Raw genomic sequence first — 18,136 nt, 5'->3', positions numbered from 1 at the left:
CTCACCATACTCAACTATGACCTTGTCTTTTTTTTTTTTTTTTTTTTTTTAGCGAGAGGGAGAGCAGGGGAGGGGTAGAGAGAGAGGGAAAGAGAGAATTCCAGGCAGGCTCCACACTGTCAGTGCAAAGCCCAATACGGGGCTAGAAGCCACAAACTGAGATCATGACCTGAGCTGAAACCAAGTGCTTAACTGACTGAGCCACCCAGGCATCCCCACTATGACCTCCTCTTAACTAATTACGTCTCCAAGAAGGTTACTCCCAAATAAATTCAATTCTGACGTGCCAGGGGTTGGAGCTTCAACTAATGAATTTTGGGGGGGCATAGTTCAACCCAAAATAGGTATGATGGAAGATTTGGGAACAGATAGTGGTGATGGTCACATAACAATGTGAATATAATTGGTTAGAAAGGCCACATTGGGGCGCCTGGGTGGCTCAGTCGGTTAAGTGTCTGACTTCTGCTCAGGTCATGATCTTGTGGTTTGTGCGTTCGAGCCCTGCATCGGGCTCTGTGCTGACAGCTCGGAGCCTGGAGCCTGCTTCCGATTCTGTGTCTCCCTCTCTCTCTGCCCCTCCCCTGCTCACGCTCTGTCTCTCAATAATAAATAAACGTTAAAAATTAAAAAAAAAAAAAAAAGGCCACCAAAATGGATGTAGAAAAAGCATTTGATAAAATGCAACATACAGTTATGATCCAAACTCTTGGAAAACTAGAAAAAGGTTTCCTTAGCTGATAAACTAGTTCTCCAAAACCCTACAGCAAATATTACATTTGACTCCTGTATTTAATATTGTACTGGAAGTCTCAAAGGTCCTAGCCAGTACACTATGGTAAGAAACATAGAATTAATGTTTTAAGGTTCAGGAAGGGAGAAACAAAACTGCCACTATTTACAGATCATGTGATTTTTCTATGTAGAAAATACAGGAGGGGGCACCTGGGTGGCTCAGGCAGGTAAGCATCTGACTTTGGCTCCGGTTATGACCTCATGGTTTGTGAGTTCGAGCCCCGTGTCGGGCTCTGTGCTGACAGCTCAGAGCCTGGAGCCTCCTTTGGATTCTGTGTCACCCTCTCTCTCTGCCCCTCCCCTGCTCATGCTCTATCTCTCTCTCTCAAAAATAAATAAACGTTAAAAAATTTGTAAAAAAATACAGGAGAAGCTACAACAAATTGTTAGAACAAGTAAGAAGCTTTAGTAAGGTTGCTGGAAACAAGATCAACATACAAAAGTTAATTATATTTTATTATATCAACAGAAGCAGAACACGTTTGTTGTTTACTGCCAACAGCAGAATTGATAAAATATCATTTATACTGGCACTAAGAAATCTCTCCCCCAAAGAAAACACCAGATCTAGATGACTTTACAGATAAGGTCTACTATCCAAGGAAAAAATAATTCTAATCTAATATGACTTTTATGGAGACAGCCATAAATGTTGTTGAGAGACATTAAAAGAAAGCTAAATAGGAGAAATGATTGTATGTATCAACAAATTCACTATTATAAAGATGTCAGTTCTTCCAGATTCATCTATAGATTGAATGGTATTTCGGCAAAATTCTTTCTGTGTGTGTGAAACTTGACAAGCCAATTCTAAAACATCTATGGAAAAACAAAGGCCAAGAAAGCCAACTCACTCTTGAAGAAAAAGAACTAGATGGCTAGGGGTAGGGGCTTGCCTTGCCAAAGATAAAAGTTAATATAAAGTTTTAGTAATTCAGGTGCTGTGCCACTGAGACCAACACTGGCTGTGTGGTCAAGGACCAGACCTGCATGTCCAAAGAAACCTGATCTGTGTTGGAAGCTTGATCTGTGATGGGCTTTCCCAAAAGTCCCAAAAGTATTTGGATAATTGAGAATCCATACAGAAAAATAAAAAAGAAAGAGACCCTTCCATCACCTTTTAGATAAACATCAATTTCAGTTAGATGCACTGCATTTTTTTTAAGTTTTTTATTTATTTAGGTAATCTGTACACCCCTTGTGGGGCTTGAACTCACAACCCCAAGGTCAAGAGTCGCATGCTCTTCTGACTGAGCCAGCCAGGCACTCCCAAGTAGATTTGAAGATTAAATACAAAAGGCAAAACTGTAGCTTTTAAAAGACAACGTAGGAAAATATCCTTACGGCTTTAGGACAGGAAAGGATTTCTTAAGACACACACACACACACACACACACACACACACACACACCCTGCTAACCATAATGTTACTAAATGTTATTTAATTAAAATTAAGAACCTGAAAAAAAGATGGCTAGGAAAGCATATTGTATGTTATATATATTATCACAGCAAAGAAATTTAAAAAAGAATTTTAAGAGAGAGAGACAGAGTGCAAGCAGGGGAGGGGCAGAGAGAGAGGGAGACACAGAATCCGAAGCAGGCTCCAGGCTCTGAGCTGTCAGCACCGAGCCCGATGCGGGGCTCGGACTCGCAAACCATGAGATCATGACCTGAGCCGAAGTCAGATGCTCAACCTACTGAGCCACCCAGGCGCCCCAGAAATTTTTAAAGATACAGCAAGGGCAGGGGTAGGGGTGTTTGTGTGGGAAATGGAGAGCCCTGGTGAGGAGGTGGTAGGTGGGGGAAGGATGGGTGGGAGAGGAGACTCTGAGGACAAGGGACAAGTGGAAGTAAGGGGCGAGGACGAGGGACGAGTGCCTGACTGGCAGTTCCCCTGTGAACACCGAGGGGACAGCAGGCACAGGGCAGTGAACAGGTACAGACGAGTGGGAGGTGAGGACGTGAGGACAGAGGACACGCCTGAGTAATCCTTGAGGGCCACTCTGTGGTAGGGGCCCTTGGGGGCAGTGGGTAGACATCCTGCTCCAGGTCCTGTGGCTGTCGACGGAGCTGTGGGGCAGCTTAGGTGTCCCTTGCGAAGGCAGGAGGATGCTATGGGCCCTGTGGTTCCGAGGCTGACCTCCAGGTGGCGCCCTGTCTCTGTGCGCCCCTCTGGCCCCTTCAAGCAGACAGAGTTCATTTCTCTGCCTGGAAGTAGGGCTGCCTGGTTCTAAATGCCATTGTGGGATCTTCCCAGCTTTGAGACCAAGCAGCCCGCTTAACTGCTTTGAGCGCATCCAGCCTGTGAAGGTTCTTACTCCTCAGAGAATTATCGTGAAGGTGGGATAGGCGGTCAGTGCCTGGCAGATAGGAAGCAGGGAGATGTTGAGGTGGTGGAACGTCCACCCTTGGACTGGGTCCTGGGTGTGCAGCCCTCACAGTGTCCCTGGTCTGGGCGGGGAGGCAGAACTTGGAGCCTCATGACCCAGCCTGGGATCAGGGACACGTCTGGGGAGCAGATCTAATGGAAGGGGCCAGGCAAAGAGAGGCCGTGGGGAGAGAAGGGAACAGCATGCACGAAGGCCCTGGTCCCGGAAGAGGGAATGTTCTAGAACTTGGGAGCCGAGGGTCATGTGGAATGGACAGCTTGTAAAAGGTGAGAGGGCTGTGCTAGGGTGAGCAACGGGGCCTCTGCACGACGGCAGGGAAGTTGGGCTTACTCTGAGGGGCCTGGGACCAGGGAAGGGTTAAGCAGGAAGGTGAGGGCCAGCGTGCGGTGGGAAGCTCCTGCAAGCTGCTGGGTGCAGCTCGGGGGGGGGGGGGGGGGTGAGGGGTGCGAGCAGCCCACAGGCACCACCCAGGCCCGAGAGGCTCGGGTTCCCGCAGCCCTAAGCATGCCGCCTCCCCCAGGAAGCGGCGAAGGGCTCAGCAGCCCCAGCCCCTTGGAACGCAGCCCTGGGTCCGAGCCACCGTCCCCAGGACCTGCCACCTCCCCGGCATCCCCAGACCTGGACCCGGAGGCGGTACGGGGGGCCCTCCGGGAGTTCCTGCAGGAGCTGCGGAGTGCCCAGAGGCAACGGGTGAGGCTGGGTGTGAGCCGCTGGGTAGGGAACCGGGTGGCTGAGGGCCCTGTGAGGGGCTGCAGGTGTCAGAACAGGGGTCTTCCCTTCCTCCCCCGCCCCACGTCGGGGCCGCAGGATGAGCTTCAGGCCCAGACCGGTGTCCTGAGTCGACAGCTGGCTGAGATGGAGGCTGAGAGGGACAGTGCCACCTCACGGGCGAGGCAGCTGCAGAAGGCTGTGGCCGACGGTGCGGAAGGTGAGTTTGACCCCCCACCCCCGGCTCCCTGCTCTCTGTGCTCTTAGCCGCTGAGGTGGGACGTGTGGGATTGGCCTGAGCGGCTCCTCCGTCCCTGCCCTGCCCACCGTGACCTGAATGGGGGGCCGTCTCCTCTGGGGGTCCCTCCCTGGTCAGCTCCACTCCACGTGTGCAGACCGGCAGACCCTCAAGGACTCGGAGAGGCAGGCCCTGTGGCGGGCGGAGGGCAGGCCGGGCACCTGGAGGCCGGGTTCGGGTCTCGGGGTGCGCCCGGCCAGGCCTGACGGGGCAGGGGTGCTGCAGCCCGACGCCGCGTGGACGGGCGGCTGAGCGGGGCCCAGGCAGAGCTGGCGCTGCAGGAGGAGAATGTGCGGCGCAGCGAGCGGGAGCGCCGGGCCGCCCTGGACCAGGTGGCCGCCCTGGAGAGGAGCCTGCAGGCCACCGAGAGTGAGCTCCGGGCCAGCCAGGTAGACGGGAGCTGAGGGCCGGCGGGGGCAGGGGGGCGTCCGCCTGTGCTTGAATGGCTGGCTGGGAGTCCTACTGTGTGCGTCTCCGTTGCCGTCTGCCTGGGTTGCAGCACCCACTGAAGTGAGCCGCCTGTGACTCTGTCCGGAAGCCCGTTCAGATTGCACCCGCTCGCTCCTCCTTGAGGTCACTAGGCTGCAGAAGAAAAGGCCTGGGCTTTTGAGCCTGACAGAAGAAAGTCTGTTCAAGTCCCGGCCGTGCTGTTTATTGCCTGCCTGGTCTCGTTTTCCTCCTGCGTAAAAGAGGGAGGCCAGCAATCGTCTCCCAGAGACGATACACAAGTGCTCTTTTTTTTTTTTTTTTTTTTTAAGTTTATTTGTTTTTGAGAGCGAGCACGAGCAGGGGAGGGGCAAAGAGAGAGGGAGAAAGAGAATCACAAGTGGGGTCCTCACTGTCAGCGCAGAGCCCGATGCGGGGCCTGATCCCTCAAACTGTGAGATCATGGCCTGAGCCGGAATCAAGAGTTGGATGCCGAACTGGCTGAGCCACCCAGGCGCCCCGTGAATGCTTTTAACATATGGTGTTCAGGGGACGTCGGTTTCCTTTGTCTCTGTATAGCCACATGAGTGGTGTTCTGGGGTTTTTATATGTGTTTGGGGGACATCTGTGTACACGTGTCGTGTGTGTGTGTGTGTGTGTGTGTGTGTGTGCACGCGCATGTGTGTGTGCCCGGGGCAGGACACCCTGGCCCTGGGGGCGACAGTCCAGGCCACCGAAGCCTTCAGCCCTTCTCATGCCAAAGGTCCCCTCACTCCTTCCCCCTTCCTCCCCAGCTCTCCATCGTTGCCCCGACAGCCCACCCCGTCTCTGGCTCCAGGTCAAGTTTGAGCTGGATTGTTATGTCTGTGGTTCCAGGTCTGGCCTCCGGCCCAGCCGCAGGGGCCGCGGGAGGAGGCCAGGAACAAAGCTGGGCAGGGGCCAGAGTGGGGCTGCCAGGCCCAGACATGGCAGAGTTGGGGCTCTGAGCACGGCGGCAGGGGGCCGGGCTTGGGGGGGGGTTCAGTCTGTCTTCCTGTCCTCTCCCTACTCCTCAAGCCTCTTTTTACTGTCTGACCCCATGTGGGGGAGGGAGGAACATCATGCCCTAAAACCAGGGGGGGGCCCAAGGCTCCTACCTGACTCAGCTCAGATCACACAATGCAGCTTCTGGGCCTGGCTCTGGGGAGTGATGCAGCAGAACAGGGAAGCCCTGGAACCTGCCTTTTCACCCTCCCTTCCCACCCCGGGGCTCTGCGAACACTTCGTGGTACCCCTGGGCCCGTGCAGTCTCCCCACTGCACAGGTGTGCGGTAGGGCCACAGAGCAGGAAGGGAGAACCCTGGATCACAGAGCCTGTTAGAAAGGCCAGATCAGCCAAATCCAGAAAGCGCTCTGGGATCCTCAGGCCAACCCAGCCTGTGAACATGCGGGGAGGTGGAGGGCCTCGCAAGGGTCACACAGTGAGGGGTTGGGCCAGCCTCTTCAAGGCTGCTCCCCACTTTCTCCTGAGGGTCCTGACGGGGTGTGGGAGGCGCGGGGTCGGGGGTGGCCGGGCGGCCGGGGCCTGACCCCTCCCCCACCCGCAGGAGAAGATCAGCAAGATGAAGGCCAATGAGGTGAAGCTGGAGAGTGACAAGCGGCGTCTGAAGGAGGTGTTGGATGCCTCTGAGAGCCGCACCATCAAGCTTGAGCTGCAGCGGCGCTCACTCGAGGGGGAACTGCAGCGCAGCCGCCTGGGCCTCAGTGACCGTGAGGCCCAGGCCCAGGCCCTCCAGGATCGGGTGGACTCCCTGCAGAGACAGGTGGGTCCCCATTACCCTTTGCGGGTTTCTCATCCGCACGCTCAGTGCCGGGTGCTTTACGGGGACTGCGTAGTACTCCCAACAACCCCGAGGCAAGCATCATCCTCATTTCGTGGACAGACAGACAGACAGAGAGGGGCTGCCATCACCCAAGATCACATAGCTAATAAGAGACACAGCCGAAATTAGAATTTAGGACTCTTTGACACCAGAATCTTCATTCCTAGGAAACATGTGGGACAAGTTAGAGATATAGGTTTCACTCATGTCCCTTTTTTTGCCTTGGCTGCCAGGAAGCTCAGCTCTAACTAGAACGTTCAGTTACTCTGCTAGTCCTACAAGGGCACCCGCCAAAGTCAAGAACACAGAACATTTCTGGATTGTGGTGGTTACCTTTTCTCCTCCCTGGCAGGGGAGGAGACCCTGGGGTCTGGGACATCCGGGTTTGTGGCACTCCGGGTGAGGGTAGTTAAAACCAGCAGTGGGACGGAGCCTAGGCTGCAGTGGGCTGAGCCAGTGGGAGCGCATGGGAACAACGAGGGTCGATGATGAAGGCCTAGGCAGGGGCGGGAGGAGCTTGGCTTGGGTTCACCGTTCCTGCTGGAGGCCAGGGTGAGAGCAGAGCCACTTTACTGTCCTGTCTGCCCTCCTGCCAGGTGGCAGACAGTGAGGTGAAGGCGGGGACTCTGCAGCTGACAGTGGAGCGGCTGAACGGGGCCCTGGCCAAGATGGAAGAGAGCGAGGGGGCCTTGCGGGACAAGGCGCAGGGCCTGTCAGAAGCACTGGCCCAGAGTAGCGCCAACCTGACCAGCACCCAGGACAAGAATCTGCATCTGCAGAAGGCCCTGACCGCTTGTGAACATGACCGCCAAGTTCTCCAAGTACGGGGGTTCCAGGGCCTGGCTGGGGGTGGCCCCAGTGAGAGCCAACAAGGGCGGGCTTGGAGGGGGCCCTTGGAGGACAGTCAGTTGGGAACCCTAGGGAGCCAGTCCGTGAGCGCTTTGAGGTGGGTGGGCCCAGTAGGAGCATTGGCCAATAGGAGGGGGCTTGGGGTGGGCGGGGGCGATAAGAATACGCCGGCTGGTATAGGCTTGAGGGACCCAGACCCGGGGTCATGCAGGTCAGTGGGCCAGGCCTGCTGTCTGCCTCGCCCTCCAGATTTTGGGGCTGTTTTGTGGGCTGTAACCCTGACCCGGAGGTACAGAGTAGAGGGGAGCCTTTGCTCCATCCTGGCATCAAACGCCCCTGCCCCCCAGGAACGGCTGGAGGCCGCTCGGCAGGCGTTATCGGAGGCCCGGAAGCAGAGCAGCTCCCTGAGTGAGCAGGTGCAGACGACGCGAGGCGAGCTGGCGGACCTGGAGGTGCAGCGGGCAGAGGCAGAGGGCCAGCTGCAACAGCTTCGGGAGGTGAGGGCCACGATGGGCCCCTTCTGTCCCCGGGACGCCGAGGCCCTCAGGATGCAGCGGGAACTTCCGTATCCCCACCTCAGCCCGAACCCCGGGCCCGGCCTCCCGTGAGGAAGCGTGGTTCATTCGACCCGCGCCCCCATCACGCAGATGGAGAAGCTGAGGCTCCGAGAACAGCGTGGCCTCGGGTGATAGTTCTCTGATGGGGGCCTCACCACCCCCCCCTGCGGGGCCGAGGCTGGCCTCACCATCCCCAAGCTTCAGACGCACGCGCACCGAGGCCCGGAGGCATTAGGGGCCTGCCGGCTTCTGCAGGTGCTGCGGCAGCGACAGGAGGGGGAGGCGGCGGCCCTGCACGCGGTCCAGAAGCTGCAGGAGGAGCGGCGGCTGCTCCAGGAGCGCCTGGACGGCCTGCAGCGAGCCCTCGCTCAGCTGGAGGCCGAGAAGCGGGAGGTGGAGCGGTCAGCGCTGCGGCTGGAGAAGGACCGGGTGGCCCTCAAGAGGACGCTGGACAAGGTGCGCTGAGCCGCCGGCGCTGTCCCCCCACTTCCTCGGGGTCTTGGCCTTACGTCCCCAGGGCCGGGGGCCTCAGGTGCCCTCCGGCCCCTGCTCCTGCTGCCTCTAACCTAACACCCCTCTCTGCGCCCCTCCCTCTTCACGGGCCCCCCCCCCCCCTCTTCCCCCGGGTGCCTTAACGCCCTCCTCCTCTCCCGGCCTAGGTGGAGCGCGAGAAGCTTCGCAGCCATGAGGACACGGTGCGGCTGAGCGCCGAGAAGGGCCGCCTGGACCGCACGCTCACGGGGGCCGAGCTGGAGCTGGCTGAGGCCCAGAGGCAGATCCAGCTGCTGGAGGTCCAGCCCCCGGCCACCCCCTCTCTCCCTAGCCCTGGACCCGGGCCCCACCCCTGCCCCAGGCCTGAGTGCCAGACCGTCCCAGGAGCTGCTGATGGCTCAGCCGGCCCGGGGTCCTCAACCTCCATAACCCACGAGCCCAGACTCTTGCAGGGCACAGCCCAGAGCAAGGTCCTAGAGGGAGGGGTCCTCCCCAGAGTGGAGAGGAGAGAGATGCCGGTGAGCGTGTGAGCCTGTGTGCTTGCGTGTTGCGGAACATGGAGGCGTGAGCGTGCATGGGAGTGTTCTGCACGTAACGTGACTCTTGTGCACAGATGTGACAAGTCTGCGTGTCAGGAACGTGTTCCAGGTGTGTGTGTATCTTCCTGTACCGAAGTCTTCCTGTCTGTAGATGTAGGAGTATTGGAGCTTTGCTCGTAGGCACGCATCTCTGTGACCAGGGGCTAAGTACTTCCGCGCTTGCTTTGGGGCCGGTACGAATGGGGGCGTGTCCGCGTTTGACTACGTCTGCGCGTGTGTGCACGGTGTGCGCATGTGCACGCCTGTCAGCGGGGTCACTAGGTACCCTGACCCCGGATTCGCGGACCCGGGGGGCCAGGAACATGGGGGACAAACCAGGATCTCTTTTGCTCCCCCCGCCTGCACTGTCCTGAGGGGCCTTCTAGGCTCCCATTCCTGGGAGTGCCCGCCCCCCCCCCCCCCCCCCCCCCACACACACAGGGCCACACCCCTGACTTGCTCCTCTTCCCGCAGGCCCAGGTGGTGGCACTGGAGCAGGACCAGAGCCCAGCCCGGCTGGAGGCCGCGGAGCAGCAGCAGCGGGAGGTAGAGCGGGAGGTGGAGCGCCTGCGCAGTGCCCAGGTGCAGACAGAGCGCACCCTGGAGGCTCGGGAGCGGGCCCACCGGCAGCGCGTGCGCGGGCTGGAAGAGCAGGTGCTCAGGCCTGGCCGGGTTCTGGCCCCGCCCCAGGATATTGCAGAAGCGCCCTCGGGGGGAGGAGCGGGAGAGGGCTGGCTGTGACCTCGGGTGGGAGCAGTCGGCGGCACCTAGGACCGAAGTGGTCCAGGGGGATCTGTGCTGGTCTCCGTCGTGGCTGGACGTGGGCTCAAGTGATGTCACTGGAACTCCGTCCCCGTGCTGTGGCTCTACTGTCCTCATTGTTGTCTCCTGGGTGGCACACGTGGCCTCAGCAGCCCCAGCCTAGGTTATCCCGACAAGCTACCATCCCAGAGGAAAGAGGGGGGCCTTTTTCCTTAGAGCAACAGCAGAAGTCCCAGGGATGACCCTTCCTGGCCTGCTTAGTCCCTGACTCCTTCCCAGCCATCCCTGACCTGACGTGTGCAGGACAAGGCTGCTTGGGTAGGGCCAGGCCTGGGTCACAGGCACCCCTGGTGGGGCTGGTGCCAGGCGTGCCTAAGTGATGAGAGTGGGGACGGGTGGCTCCTGACAAGATGCCAAGGAGCAGTCAGCAGCTGCCACGTGGGTCGGGACGGAAGGGGTAGGAAGCACTCTGGTGTTATTTAATAAGACCCATTTTTTCCTGAAGCGGGCAGGATTGGGTCCCTTCTGGGGTCCCGGCTGCAGCCACATGCCCCTTTCTCTGGCATCAGGCTGGGGACCAGGCTGGCCCTACTTTCTCTTTCTTCCCAGGTGTCCACACTGAAGGGACAGTTGCAGCAGGAGCTCCGGAGGAGCTCAGCATCCTTCCCCCAAACCTCCGGCCCCCCAGGGGAATGAGCCCCTTCCTGGGTGGCCCCCTGGCCCAGAGCTCGGCTCAGGGTCGGGAGGAGACAGGTGGCCGTGCTGGATGCCAGGGACTCCGGTAGCAGCTTCTTAGCGGCATCCGGGGCCCCACCTCAGTCCAGTCCCCACCCCTGGGATGAGCATCCAGGTCACCTGAGTGTCTGAGCCAAAGCCAGGGGGTCGGGGAGACCCCCTTCCCCTGGCTGGCCCTAGAGCATGGGCTCATGGGAAAGAGGAGGGGTGCCTGGGAGTCAGAGACCCAGACCCTCTCCCCTGGCTTCCCAGAGATCTCTCCGCCTTAGTTCAGAGTGTTTGTCAGGAAATTCCTCAGAGTCCCTGTATTTTTATACCTTTTTACAACGTTAACTGTTCAGAACTGTTGTTTTTTTGTAACAAAAGACCCCGTTTTCTAAAAATGGTTTGTACAGATGTGTCCCCTTACTTCAGTGTGCCTTCCTCCACTTGAGAGATGGGTGGGGAGACACAGGGGGCCTGGGGCAGGGGTGCAGGGGGAGATGGGGTCTTCGGAAAGGCCCGTGGCACTTTCCGGCCTCACAGGATGCTGGCGTGGGGAGGTCTCCAGGGTCCCGCACCACCCATCCCATGTGACAGACGGGGCTGCTGAGGCCCAAACTGCACAGCCCGGCTCTTTCCAGCCACAGCGTTCTGGCCCCTTTCTCTGGCCCCTCGTTAGGACTGGGCCCACCCTCTGCACCGTGGCAGGCCTCAGGCAGTGTGCGGGCCTGGGAGTGAACGTGGGTCTTGCCCTGGCTCCGCTGAGTGAGCCTAGCAAAGCTGCGTGACCTCTCGGAGCCTTGGTTTGCTCATCTGTAAACTGGGAACGTGCCTCACAGGGTGGTTATGAGGAGGCGCACGTGGCAGGTGCTCAGGGTCTCCGAGGAGGAAGTACTCGTCTCCGTGGAGTCTGATGGGGTCGGGTGGTGCCCCCCCGCCCTGCCACTTCTAGCTGTGGCTCCTCGGTGGGTCACTTAATGCCTCTGGGCTTCCTGTCCGTAAGGTGGCGATATTAACCTGTGCCCCCACATGGGCCTGTCTGGAAGGCACACGGGACTGCGTGCTGATCGCTCACGTGGAGACTGGGCCTCTATTTCTGCCCCCCCCGAACTCGCGGCCCTCCCCCCAAAGGCGGATCTCAGAGCCCACCTCCCATGACCTGCTTTATACCCTATAAACACCTCTGCGCCTCCACATGGGTGGCCTCCCGTCTTGGCCTGCATGCCTCTGATGACAGGGGACTCACGCCCTCACCGAGCAGCCCAGACAGTGAGAAAGCTGTATTCCTGAACCTTCTATTTCCAACGCAGCCCTCTGCAGTGCCCCACCCCCGCCCCCGACGCAGGACCTGGAGGGGACAGTGGTCATGATCCACCTTTCTGGGGGAGGGGGGGGTCAGCTGAAGCTGGTGGGTGAGGAGGCAGGACTGGGACCGCAGAGGCAAGGCCACAGGTCACCTGAACGGTCCCTTCTCCCCAAGGGGCCAGGCAGCCTCTCAATGAGGACAGGCAGTGTCAGAGACACCTGGCCACCCGCTCTGTGCTCCCAACTGAGAAATGACCAAAGCTTTTGTAAAAACAATTTTAATTTTGTATAAAACAAAGGTGGTCTATGCCCGGGAGCTGTAGGAAGTCCAAGCAGACCGGCTGGGGTGAGGGGCACAGCCTACCTCAAAGGGGCTGGTGGGCAGGGGGACTGTCCTGGAGGGACTGAGAAGGCACATCAGAGGCCCAGGTCCCACCGAGAGGCCTGGGATGCCCCTCCTCCGGGGCCGAAAACTGGGCCGTGGGGAGCCCCCATTGTGCCCCAGGGGTGGCCACAGGCTGGGGGAGGGGCCTGAGACAAACCCCCAGGGCCACAGTCCACTAACTTTTTACAGGATAAAAGGAATGTCAGGCTGGGGAGAAAAGCACCAGGTGAGGCAGGGCCCGAGGGCCCCGGATCTGAGGAAGGCCCAGGGCTTGGGGTGCTGGCTCCGCCCTAGCAGCCCCCGCAGCTCCTCGCACAGGAGGCCGCCACGGACTGGCACAGGCCACTGCTGGCCATCACGCCACATTTGGAGAACTTGTCCCGACACAGGTCAGCTGTTGCGGGGGGCAAGGAGTCGGGGTCAGGGAGAGGCTGGTCATGGGAAACCATCGGCCCCTTCCCGATCCCGGGACAGGGAATGTTCTGAGGAGAAGCAGCCGGGAGGGAGTTCAGGAGCCTCCTGAAAGTGGCCGTGGTGCAGAACACGGGTTTAATAAACACCAGGTGGACGGACAGGAAGAAGGGCGGCGAGTGGGTGTGGGGAGGGGGAAGGTCTGGGGGTGCAGGCCTCCCTACCTCGGAGGAGCTCCTCGTGGGCACACACCGTGCGGACACAGATCTCCTTGTTGACCACGTACACGCGGCGGAGGCTGGGGGGTGGAGCCGGGACGGCGGGGTCACCCCCGACCCCACCAGGGGGGCTCCACGCATCCCCGCCCCTAGGCCTGGGCTCACGCGAGCGGAGTTCAATTCAGGGTTCATGCTCCCCTACAGTCCCACCTCGGGCCGGGGGGCACTGTGGCTGCCTGCCCTGCCCCCCAAACCCCACCTGTGCTCACCTGTAGAAGCAGACCTCATTGAGACACTGTTTGCAGGGCTTGTGGATGGAGTAGAGGCGGGTGCACGGGTACTGTTCCTCGCGGCAGTCTGGGTGACGGGCAGGATCAGACTAGGGGCCGCAGCTTGGGCGTGGCGTAGCCCCCAACGATGCCCACCGAGACTGGCTCTCATCGCGGGGTCTAGGTCCACCCTGCACCCTCTGGCACAGCGCAGGCACACGCACACACACGCGCACACACACACACACAAGCACAGACAGCATTGCTGGGGCTCCCAGGGCTGCCCGATTTTATACAACACATGCATACACGCGCAAGTTTGCAACGCTTGGAAGCATGTACCTGAACAGGCATAAGCTCAAACACAACCGCACCCACACACAACGGTCACCCAAGTCCACACCAACCAACTGGGCAGGGCTCAGAGGAGCACACGCGGACACTGAGCTCACGGGAGCGAGAGCAGCCTGCACGGTCTGGCCGTCTCCGGCTCTCGGTGGGGGCGGCACGGGGGCTGGCTCAGCTGGCCTGGGCTTCTGGTCCCCTCTCTGCCTCGCTGGCCACGAGCACCGCCCACTCCTGCTGGCTGGCAGGCAGGCAGGAAGCCCCCAGCACGCTCCCTCCCTCTTCCCAGTGTCTGGGGGTGGAGGGCCCTTCCTGAGGCTGCGACCAACTTGGGGGGGGCAAGGGGGGCGTCTCCCAGAGCTTCCCGGGGGGCCCTGCGGTTGCCTAAAGCACTGGCCTGTCTGCAAGCCCCCGACCCTGCCATCGGCCCGGCAAAAGCAAAAGGCTTGTCTGTCTCTGTCCCATCAGCGCTGCAATCAGCTCTACCCCCGCTGCTGAGGCCGTGCCTCTGTTTCTCCAGCTGTCAGGAAGCTCTTACCCAGAGGCCCAGGCTCCGTGGGCTCTGTCTCCGCATTTCCTGGTGCTGGTGTCAGGAGAGGAGCAGGCAGACATCACTGAGAGGGGTCCATTCAGGGCACCAGCCCCGCCCCGGCACAGACCCGCCGCTCCCAGGGTTGACAGGAGCCGGCAGCCTACCTGGGGTGGGGGCCAGGACGACTTCCTGCCGGACTTGCTGCTGGGACTGGAACTGCTCCGCAGGGGGCCGAGGAGTCACCTCTGAGTGGGGGGGGGGGGGGGCAGGCGAGCCCCCGGTCTCGGGGGGCACAGGAGGTCACGGCTACACCCAGGACCACCCCCTATGACTCCCACCACCCTTCCCCACCTGGTCCCCAGCTGCGTCGTGCACACCTGGGAGCCAGGCCTTGATGATGTGGCCGGGTGTGGGGAGGGCTGGGCGGGGGGCAAGGCCCTTACCTATCTGGTCACTGTAGTGGGTGTACTGGACGTGTTCCGGGAACGGAGACAGAGAGTCTAGGTCATACTGGCCCTGAGCCAGCAGGCCCGCTGTGAGGAAGCAAAGCATGAGGGGGTGCCCTGCAGGGAAGGACAGCACTTCTGGGAGGACAGGTAGAGGTCCCAAGGGCAGGCCAGTGAGACCCTAAGATCCTACAACCCAAGGGATCCAAACTCCTTCCTCGACCCTTACGGAGGCCCTTACAGAGCCGGCTCCTGGGCACCTCACAGACCTTTTCTGGCCTGTCCTCCCCTGCTAGCCTCCTGGCTGTTCCTGGAACTCAGCACACTCCTGTCTGCCCCAGGGCCTTTGCACTCGACTTTCCCTAGGCCTGTGATCCTGGTTAACTTCTCCTCCTTCAGATCTCAGCTAAAAATTCAGTTCTGCCCAAAGGCCGTCCCCGGCCTACCCACCCTCTCCATCCAGTTCCTCTGTTTACTTCCAACCTCATGCTCAACACGCTGGCACTTATCACGCCTACTTGATATAGCAGCCTCCCTTCTCTAGACGGGCGGCACCAAGAAGGCAGGGGTATGTCTGCCCAGGTCATCATTGTACCCCAGGGTCTAGCCCAGTGCGTGGCACATGGTAGGAACTCAGTATCTGTTAAATGAATAAATGTTAGCTATGGCAGGGCCTTCGATCCCTATGGATAACTCCTCAGTTCACCAATAGGGATCACTCCAAAGTCAAGATTGCATGGTGGGGGGTGGGGGGGTGGGGAGGGGGTTGGGGTTGGGGTTGGGTCCCAAATGGGTCTGGAACCCGGACCCACAGACTCCCTGCCTTGGGCGCCTCCCCCTCCTACACATCGGCTTCCTCCTGGAAGGGAGGGAAGGCACGGACTCTTGGTGCCTGGGTGTGCGCCCACTCTCCAGAGCCCTGCCTGGCTGCTGCTGTGGAGGGTTGGGGTGAGGGCTGGGGAGGCTCATGCTTTGGGAGGGGTTGGCCAGTACAGTCTGTGGTCCAGGAGGTCCCGGGACCGGGGAGTTGAGTGCTGGCCACAGGGCACAATAAAGGCTCACTGCCAGCTCCCAACCCCCAGCCACACAAGGGGAGCCCCCAACCCCAGGAGCCACTTACCAGGCAGGAACAGCAGGAAGAGGTAGGCAGCTCTCATGGCTACGCGGTGAGGCAGTCTGGGCTGGTGTCAGGACAGCTGGAGGGGGTGGGGGGGCGGGCTGTAGCTTGGACCCACTCACCCAGGACTGTGGAGCCCACCTCTGCTCCCCCGCATCTAGCCCGGTGAAGAAGGGGGTGCTGGGAACAGAAGCCAGGCATAGGGAGTGCCGGGAGTAGGGCGGAGCGGGGACGGGGTCTACATCTGCTGTCCCCGAGGGCCCCCTGGGTGTTCAGGTCCCAAGTCACAAGGCCCCCAACCTCGCTCCAGAGTTGATCTTACAAGCGGACAGAACCCACCCTGCCCTTCTCACCGAGGGCACGTTTCTAGCCCCCCGCTAGCTCTGACTCTGCTCTCCTGGCCCGCAGCCGTGCCCGCTTCCGATTCAGCACCTCCCGGTGTCTGGCGCACTGATCATGGAAACCCTTGACCCCAGGCCCATCCTCAGGACCCCAGCCCCTCTCAGCCACCATCATAGCCCCGACTCTGCAGCGTCTGCCAACCCCACCACCTGTTCCCAATTGCTCTGCGGGGAACCACATGCATGCATGGGCCCCAGGGGCCGAAGGGCAGCCAGGCCCGGGCAGGGCTCCCACCCCCGGAAGATTCCTCTCCTGCCAGGCCTCCAGGCCTCCTAAGACCTGGCTGTCTTCATCACAGACTCACGAGACTAAGGTCTATTTGTCTGCAGCAGCAGGAAACGCTCAGGGTGGAGTCTGAGGAGAGATTCTCTGGATCCTAGAAGGGCAGAGCTGGAGGGGACAGTGATGTCACCCAGCCCAGAGGCTCTGAACCCCTGAACACTGTATGACAAGTGTTGTGTGCGCAATTCTGGGGGGAGAGGGCAGTGGCCCTCAGCCTTCACCAGGCTCTGGAAGTTCAAGAACTCCAGCCTTTGGCCACACAGTGGGCTTGGCAGGGTCTACAGGTCCCAGCTCAGTGGGGGGCGGGGGGGGGGCAGGCATCAGCCTTCCGCCTGGAGCGCCTGGAGCCCTGGGAGAGAGTCCATGGGCTCACCCATCCAGGAAGGCCCCTCCCACCACACAAAGGGACTTCTTCCAGACGGCTAACTGGAGACCTAACTGCCACAGGGCGTCTAAGGAGAGAGGAAGGACGCTCGGGCATCTGTCCCTCTTCGCTCCCAATCCAGAACCTTCCGGGACCCCCTGCCCGGCTCATACATTTACCATCTCCCTTCCTTACTGAGGTGGGGGTGGGGTGGGGTGGAGGAGAAGAGACCCACCACTCAGGCTGCCCCAGAGGCAGGGGACCTCGGGCTCCCGGTGTTCCTATCCCGAAATCCCTTGGCCCTCTCTCAGTAGGAGGGACCCAAAGACCTGGAGCTCTTTCCCTGTAACTCCTCCCCCCCCCCCCCCCCCCCCCACGGCCCCCTCATCCCCCCCTTGTCCCCCCGGGGCTAGTGGCAGCCAGGCCAGTTGGAGCTGTCACCACTCAGAAGGAGGCCCTGAGTTGGGGCCTAAGAGGCCTTAAGAGGTGGGGTGGGGGCTGTCTGTCCCCAAAGCCCCTCCTAGGCCTCACAGCCTCCCGCATGGAGTCTTTTCCTCCCCTGGAAGGTCTGGCACCCAGGCCCAGGCTTACTGGGGGCAAGGGGCCCCCAGGGCAAGGGGCGTGGGAGTCCTGGATCCTCCCCCGGGGCCACATCTCCAAGCACTGCTGTCTAGACTGTCGATTTTGGGGTGTGGGGGAGGCCAGGACCTGCCTAGAAGGCGGCCCCCCTCTGGCCCCTTCCGCAGCTGGGGACCCCACCCCGAGGCGTTCGTGGGCAGGAGGGAATGAGCGGGGCCTACTCAGAGCCCGGCCCCCACACCGCCTCGCGGGGAGGCCAGCCGCGGTGCGGTGCGGCCGGAGGGGACCAGATGTGGCCGCCGCCGCACAGCTGGGAACAATCAGCCACGGAACTTGCTCGGCGGCTCCCCACGCCCTCCCGGTCTCGGGTCTCCCTTTGTCTCTCTCCGCCGCTCTAGCCCGGCGGCTCCGGCCGACGCCCCCACCCCACTCGCCAAAGTCCAGCCTCCCGGGGCGAACGGAAGCCCCCCCCCCCGGCCCCGACGCCCCCAAACGGGCCCCCCTCCCAGCGACCCCAAGCCCCCCAAGTGTCCTCGTAGCATCTGCTCAGACGGCCCCGGGTTCGGGAACTCGGGCAGCCGCCCCCAGGCCTGGGGGCCCGCAGACCCCTACACCCCTGCCTCCCCCCCCCCCCCCCCGGGCCCCCCCCCCCCCCACTCCCGAGCGCCGCCCTGCCGCTCCCGCCGCCAGGCCCGCGCCTACCTGGCCGGGTCACTCCGCCGCCCGCTCCGAGTCCGCCCGCGGAGCCGCCCCTGCGCCCGCTCTGAGCCCCCCTCCGGGCCCCCGACGGGCCGGCGCCCGCCCTCCAGCCCCGGAGCCGCTGGGTCCTAACGCGAGCCCCGCCCGCCCGCCGTGCGTGCGGGTCTCCAGCCCGCTTGGGGGCGGCCCTGGGGGAGGCGCCCCAGGAGCCGTCCTCACGTCTGCGCCGACCTCTGGCGGGCAGGACGCCTCTCCAGCTTCCTCGGCACGTCTGGGCTGGAGTCCAGTGTGAGGTGGGTTTTGGAGGACGTGTTACCCCGTTTCACAGAGGAGGAAACTGAGGCTCCT

At 61.0% G+C, this 18,136-nt stretch overlaps 2 protein-coding genes across 6 annotated transcripts in view; one reads left to right on the top strand and one right to left on the bottom strand.

The window, feature by feature from the left end:
* CROCC (ciliary rootlet coiled-coil, rootletin) overlaps positions 1-10,837 on the top strand; it is a 61,541-nt gene extending 50,704 nt beyond the window's left edge. Inside the window, exons 28-37 of one of the 5 annotated variants that reach the window (XM_049617989.1) lie at positions 3,706-3,875; positions 3,993-4,113; positions 4,417-4,580; positions 6,204-6,419; positions 7,076-7,300; positions 7,676-7,825; positions 8,141-8,341; positions 8,545-8,676; positions 9,430-9,609; positions 10,327-10,837. In XM_049617989.1, coding sequence (XP_049473946.1) covers positions 3,706-3,875; positions 3,993-4,113; positions 4,417-4,580; positions 6,204-6,419; positions 7,076-7,300; positions 7,676-7,825; positions 8,141-8,341; positions 8,545-8,676; positions 9,430-9,609; positions 10,327-10,413 — 1,646 coding nt within the window. In that variant the 3' untranslated portion in view covers positions 10,414-10,837. Of the gene's footprint in view, positions 1-3,705; positions 4,114-4,416; positions 4,581-6,203; positions 6,420-7,075; positions 7,301-7,675; positions 7,826-8,140; positions 8,342-8,544; positions 8,677-9,429 lie in introns of all 5 variants that reach the window. The other 4 variants (XM_049617987.1, XM_049617985.1, XM_049617984.1 and 1 more) reach the window with 4 other exon arrangements.
* A 1,164-nt stretch (positions 10,838-12,001) lies between these two features.
* MFAP2 (microfibril associated protein 2) lies at positions 12,002-17,917 on the bottom strand. The gene is made up of 8 exons (XM_049617983.1): positions 17,792-17,917; positions 15,466-15,541; positions 14,339-14,432; positions 14,064-14,161; positions 13,906-13,950; positions 13,023-13,110; positions 12,760-12,833; positions 12,002-12,518 (listed from the first exon to the last, which is right to left on the bottom strand). Exons 2-8 carry the CDS (start codon positions 15,500-15,502, stop codon positions 12,415-12,417), a joined length of 540 nt encoding a protein of 179 aa, XP_049473940.1. The 5' UTR covers positions 15,503-15,541; positions 17,792-17,917; the 3' UTR covers positions 12,002-12,414.
* Positions 17,918-18,136: the final 219 nt, after the last annotated feature.

This window comes from Panthera uncia (genome assembly GCF_023721935.1).
Source record: "Panthera uncia isolate 11264 chromosome C1 unlocalized genomic scaffold, Puncia_PCG_1.0 HiC_scaffold_4, whole genome shotgun sequence".
Classification (NCBI taxonomy): domain Eukaryota; kingdom Metazoa; phylum Chordata; class Mammalia; order Carnivora; family Felidae; genus Panthera; species Panthera uncia.
This window is presented reverse-complemented; position numbering and strand designations above follow the sequence as displayed.

What these genes read in the sequence shown, in the direction of transcription:
- MFAP2 (XM_049617983.1), bottom strand. Translation starts at nt 15,502, where the DNA reads ATGAGAGCTGCCTACCTCTTCCTGCTGTTCCTGCCTG. An exon ending in CGTCCTGGCCCCCACCCCAG is followed by an intron (nt 13,951 to 14,063) that starts GTAGGCTGCCGG and finishes TCCTGACACCAG; the next exon opens with CACCAGGAAATGCGGAGACA. An exon ending in CCACGAGGAGCTCCTCCGAG is followed by an intron (nt 12,519 to 12,759) that starts GTAGGGAGGCCT and finishes CCCCCGCAACAG; the next exon opens with CTGACCTGTGTCGGGACAAG.